At 40.6% G+C, this 5,307-nt stretch overlaps 1 protein-coding gene across 1 annotated transcript; it reads right to left on the bottom strand.

Moving 5' to 3' along the window:
* Positions 1-346: 346 nt before the first annotated feature.
* LOC110532828 (polymeric immunoglobulin receptor) lies at positions 347-5,307 on the bottom strand. Its single transcript, XM_036989974.1, has 4 exons — positions 5,259-5,307; positions 4,668-5,000; positions 638-1,066; positions 347-470 (listed from the first exon to the last, which is right to left on the bottom strand). Exons 1-4 carry the CDS (start codon positions 5,305-5,307, stop codon positions 355-357), a joined length of 927 nt encoding a protein of 308 aa, XP_036845869.1. The 3' UTR covers positions 347-354.

Raw genomic sequence — 5,307 nt, 5'->3', positions numbered from 1 at the left:
ATGTGCAAATGCTAAATAAATCTAGTTTCTACTCTTCCTGTTTCACCTCAGAGTCGGGTTGCTCTGAACTTCACCACAGCAATGACGTTGCACAGGATGAAGAGCACTGCAGTAACAGTTTTTGGAAGGTAGAAGAGTGTTCTCTCCCATCTGTAGAAGAACAACACTGCTTTGAGGGCATGATACTCTGCCAATGTCAATCAGACATGTATAATTTAAGAATGAGGCATTCAGGGGACATATCTCTTTTGTATGTGATTTTAAAACAACATAATTCATTAATCCAATAATTGACATTGAAATAAATGACCTTTTTGCTTGTTGAGTACCGGTTAAAGAGGTGGTAGTGTACACTTACCCCTGGGCTACATGGTGTGTGTTGTTGACTGGGGCCTGAGAGGTGGAAGAGGAGACAGCAGGATCTACAGTTGTGGGCGAGGTCAGAGAGATGTCTTGAGTGGTCTGTTTGTCTGTCAAGGTGCAACAGTTTCCGTATGTAATTTATTAGTGTCTAAGTGATACAATTTCAGCGTGAGATGGCAATGCTTTAAATTAACAAAATGACTTCAGTTGGATTCTTTGAATTTGAAAGACTCATTCCACTATTTTTGGTTATAACTGGTCTCTCATTACTTACTAATGATGGTGTCAGTCTGTGTTGTGGTCAGTTGATTAACAGTGGAGATGATGATGGTGGAAGAGGGGGTAGGGGTGGTGGTGGAGGCAGGTGTGGTACTCTGTGTTGTGGTCAGTTGATTGACAGTGATGTGAACAGGCATCTGTAGGTCTCCTCTGGAACACCAGTACCAGCCAGTATCTCCCATATTCAATCCATTCAGAGTCACTGTTAAAATGTGTCTGTTGTTGTGATCAATGGTCTGCTGTGATGTCACTGATGTTCCATCTAAAATCCCTGAATATCTCCCCACCAAGGGGACATAGTAGATACCCATCTTACACCACAACCACTTCTTAACCACAGTGTTACTATAGTAACAACGGACAGTGACACTCCCTCCTTCTACTCCAGAAACTTCCTGTTGGTCCACATAGAGTTCTGGTGTACCTGAACACAGAGGTGCAGACACAAATTCACCAAGGGAGAAGTAACACGTCATATCATAAATCCACTTCAATCAGTGTAGATGAAGAAGAGGTGACAGGTTAAAGGATTTTTAAGCCTTGAGACAATTGAGACATGGATTTGTATGGGCAGGACAAAAGCTTTAAGTGCTTTTGAAAACGGTATGGTAGTAGGTGCCAGGTGCACTGGTTTGAGTGTGTCAAGAACTCCAACGCTGCTGGGATTTTCACACTCAACAGTTTTCTTGTGTATCAAGAATTGTCCATTACCCAAAGGTTATTCAGCTAACTTGACAGAACTGTGGAAAGCATATGAGTCAACATGGGCCAGCATCTCTCTGGAACGCTCAATATTAGGAAGGTGTCCCTAATGTTTTGTGCACTCAGTGTATACAAACACTAGATTGATGATGCTATGTATTGGCCAATGAGAGGCTTTGAAGGACCTGTCTGCCATATTGGTACTCTTCAGAAGGAGTGGTCTTCAACAGGAATGACGGGAATTGGACATTATTTCAACTTAACGTTTCAAAGATAATTAATGCATGTATTTAAAAACAAACTCCAGCTATGTTTTAACATTTCCTGTTGAGTAATAAAATCCCATGTGCACTTAAGGGTAAAAAAAATGTTTTGATGAGTTGGTCTGATGGGAATCCGTGATGTCATCGGCCTCACCCTTGTGGGAACAATAGAGGAACGATGGACAACAAAAGAGGAAAGGTCCATCCCCCACTTGTGCCATGTCATGAGGATACCTGGACCACCTATTGAGATGTGATAAATGAGGTGAAAAGGTGACAACTTCAATCAATTACCCCATCAGAACCCAAAATACACAGTTGAAGTTGTAGGTTTATCTTTGCCAAATACATTTATACTCAGTTTTTCACAATTCCTGACATTTAATCCTAGTAAAAATTCCCTGTTAGGTCAGTTAGGATCACCACTTTATTTTAAGAATGTGAAATGTCTGAATAATAGTAGAGATAATTATTTATTAGAGCTTTTATTCCTTTCGTCACATTCCTAGTGGAAAATAAGTTTACATGCACTCAATTAGTATTTGGTAGCATTGCCTTTAAATTGTTTAACTTGGGTCAAACGTTTCATGTAGCCTTCCACAAGATTCCCACAATAAGTTGGGTGAATTTTTGCCCATCCCTACTGACAGATCTGGTGTAACTGAGTCAGGTTTGTAGGCCGCCTTGCTTGCACACACTTTTTCAGTTCTGCCCACAAATGTTCTATAGGATTAATGGGATTTGTGATGGCCACTCCAATACCTTGACTTTGTTGTCCTTAAGCCATTTTGCCACAACTATGGAAGTATGCTTGGGGTCATTGTCCATTTGGAAGACCCATTTGTGTCCAAGATTTAACTTCCTGACTGATGTCTTGAGATGTTGCTTCAATATAACCACATCATTTTCATACCTCATGATGCCATCTATTTTGTGAAGTGCACCAGTCCCTTCTGCAGCAAAGCACCCACACAACATGATGCTTCCACCACCATGCTTCACGGTTGGGATGGTGTTCTTCAGCTTGCAAGCATCCCCCTTTTTCCACCAAACATAACGATGGTCGTTATGGCCAAAGAGTTCTATTTTTGTTTCATAAGACCAGAGGACATTTCTCCAAAAAGTACGATCTTTGTCCCCATGTGCAGTTGCCAACCATAGTCTGGCTTTTTTGTGGCAATTTAGGAGCAGAGGCTTCTACCTTGCTGAGTGGCCTTTCAGGTTATGTCGATATAGGACTTGTTTTACTGTGGAAATAGATACTTTTGTACCTGTTTCCTCCATCTTCACAAGGTCCTTTGCTGTTGTTCTGGGATAGATTTTTACTTTTCGCACCATAGTACGTTCATCTCTAGGAGACAGAACGCGTCTCCTTACTGAGCGTTATGATGGATGTGCGGTCCCATGGTTTTTATACTTGCGTACTATTGTTTGTACAGATTAATGTGGTACCTTCAGGCATTTAGAAATTGCTCCTAAGGAAGAATCAGACTTGTGGAGGTCTTGGCTGATTTCTTTAGATTTTCCCATGATGTCAAGCAAAGAGGCACAGAGTTTGAAGGTAGGCCTTGAAATACATCCACAGGTACACCTCCAATTGACTCAGATGATGTCAATTAGCCTATCTGATGTTTCTAAAGCCATGACAAAATGTTCTGGAATTTTCCAAGCTGTTTAAAGGCACAGTCAACTTAGTGTATGTAAACTTCTGACTCACTGGAATTGTGATACAGTGAATTATAAGTGAAATAATCTGTCTGTAAACAATTGTTGGAAAAATTACTTGCGTCATGCACAAAGTAGAAATCCTAACCGACTTGCCAAAACTATAGTTTGTTAACAAGAAATGTGTTGAGTGGTCGAAAACGAGTTTTAATTACTTAAGTGTATATAAACTTCCAACTTCAACTTCTAAGCTTGTTTTTCTCCAATGTTTGTAAACATTGTAAATGTAAACTAACACTGTATAGCCTCAAAACATGCTTAAAACTATAATTTTAATATCTTGGATGGTCACTCCATAGCTCTGAGTGGTTACATTTATCCAGGCTCATCCCTCATTAGCTGTTCTTGGTAGAGAGCTTTGGAGACCTCTTTCTTATTGGTCTTTAAGCAAAAAGGTGTGGTATACGGCCAATATACCACGGCTGAGGGATGTTCTTACGCAATGCCTGGATACAGGGGCTTGTGGTATATTAGCCATATACCAAACCCCTGAGGTGCCTTTTTACTATTAAAAACTGTTTACCAATGTAATTAGTGCAGTAAAAATAAATGTTTTGTCATACCCGTGGAAAACGGTATGATATACCACAACTGTCAGCCAATCAGCATTCAGGGCTCGAACCAACCAGTTGATAATAACTAATTTACTGCATGGTGATGTCACCATGGAATGCCACAACTCCATCCCACCAAAACAGGCTGACATTTCAGGCGGTCTTTTCAAACAGCTCAACACTAAAAGGGAATAATCATCATTTTCACAATTTCACAGTATTTTTCCAACCTCATGTTGTGGAAATACAGTATATATAAAATGCTGACCTTCTGTTCTGTCCTGAACTGATCAGGCATCACAGTGCTGTATGTCACATCATGGTGGATCTCTGGGTTTAGGAACTCTTTTTTTTTTGCGTTAGGCATATGAAAGTGACAATACTGTGACTTAACAAAAATATTAACATTAGGTTGTGATTTTGAATTCATTATGCATGGCTTATGAATGTGTTATGACGTCCTTATGTAGGCACCCTTCATAATAAAGTGTTTCTGGTCTCCACAGTGTAACAATGTATACCTACAATATTCCATATTTACATTGTGTCTGCCTGTATGTATAACCATGTAAATACATTGTATTTAGAGCCTTAAAACAGTCTTCCCCAAATCAATAGCTACATAGCTGTGTAATACTGAACAAATTAACCAAAGGATGATGGCATGTGACCTGCAAGTATTACTATAGTGTATAACATACAAGACCAAGTTGTACTCTCTAAGTCAGCTCTCTATGGTGATCAAACACAGTGTGATTGAGGAGAGGTATGGAGGGCTAACCTGTGGTGACTGACAGGTGCAAGTATGCATTTTGATCTCGTCCTGCAGTCTCCACAGCACACCAGTAATACCCAGAGTCCTCTGGCTGCAGATCAGTCATGTTAACAGAGAAGATTCTTCGGGTGACATCATCAGAGATGGACACTGTCCCAGATATCTTTGGTTTGTCCGTGCATACAAGAGCAGAACAAGAATTCCAGTAATCTCCTTGACACCAGTATTTGACATATTGTATGTATCTCTGATCATAGCGACATGGGATGGTGATGTAGTTTCCTGTCTTCACAGACACCTTACTCACAGTTGACACACCGTACGCTCCTGCCTGAGTACCTGCAGACACAGCAACAGAAAACACTTTTAGACTCCTTTCGGTCGACTGATAAGGTTGTCTACCAATTACCCATTCAGGACACCAGTAGGAGTGAGAAGTGCACAACATGGCTGGTATGGCCGGGATGAGTGTGGGCTCAATATATAAGCTAGCTAATATTTTGTCTTCAGGGTTTCAGCATAGCCAGTACCTGACTTCAAGCAGCAGTGCACAGAAACATGAGACTTTATCAATTCATAAAAACATTTTACCAGTACCTGAGAGTCTGGAGAAGATGACTAGGAGGAGGGAGAGATGAGGAGCCAT

This window comes from Oncorhynchus mykiss, chromosome 1 (assembly GCF_013265735.2).
Source record: "Oncorhynchus mykiss isolate Arlee chromosome 1, USDA_OmykA_1.1, whole genome shotgun sequence".
Taxonomy (NCBI): Eukaryota; Metazoa; Chordata; class Actinopteri; order Salmoniformes; family Salmonidae; genus Oncorhynchus; species Oncorhynchus mykiss.
Note: the sequence above shows the minus strand (reverse complement) of the source record. Positions and strands in the feature narration are given on the sequence as shown.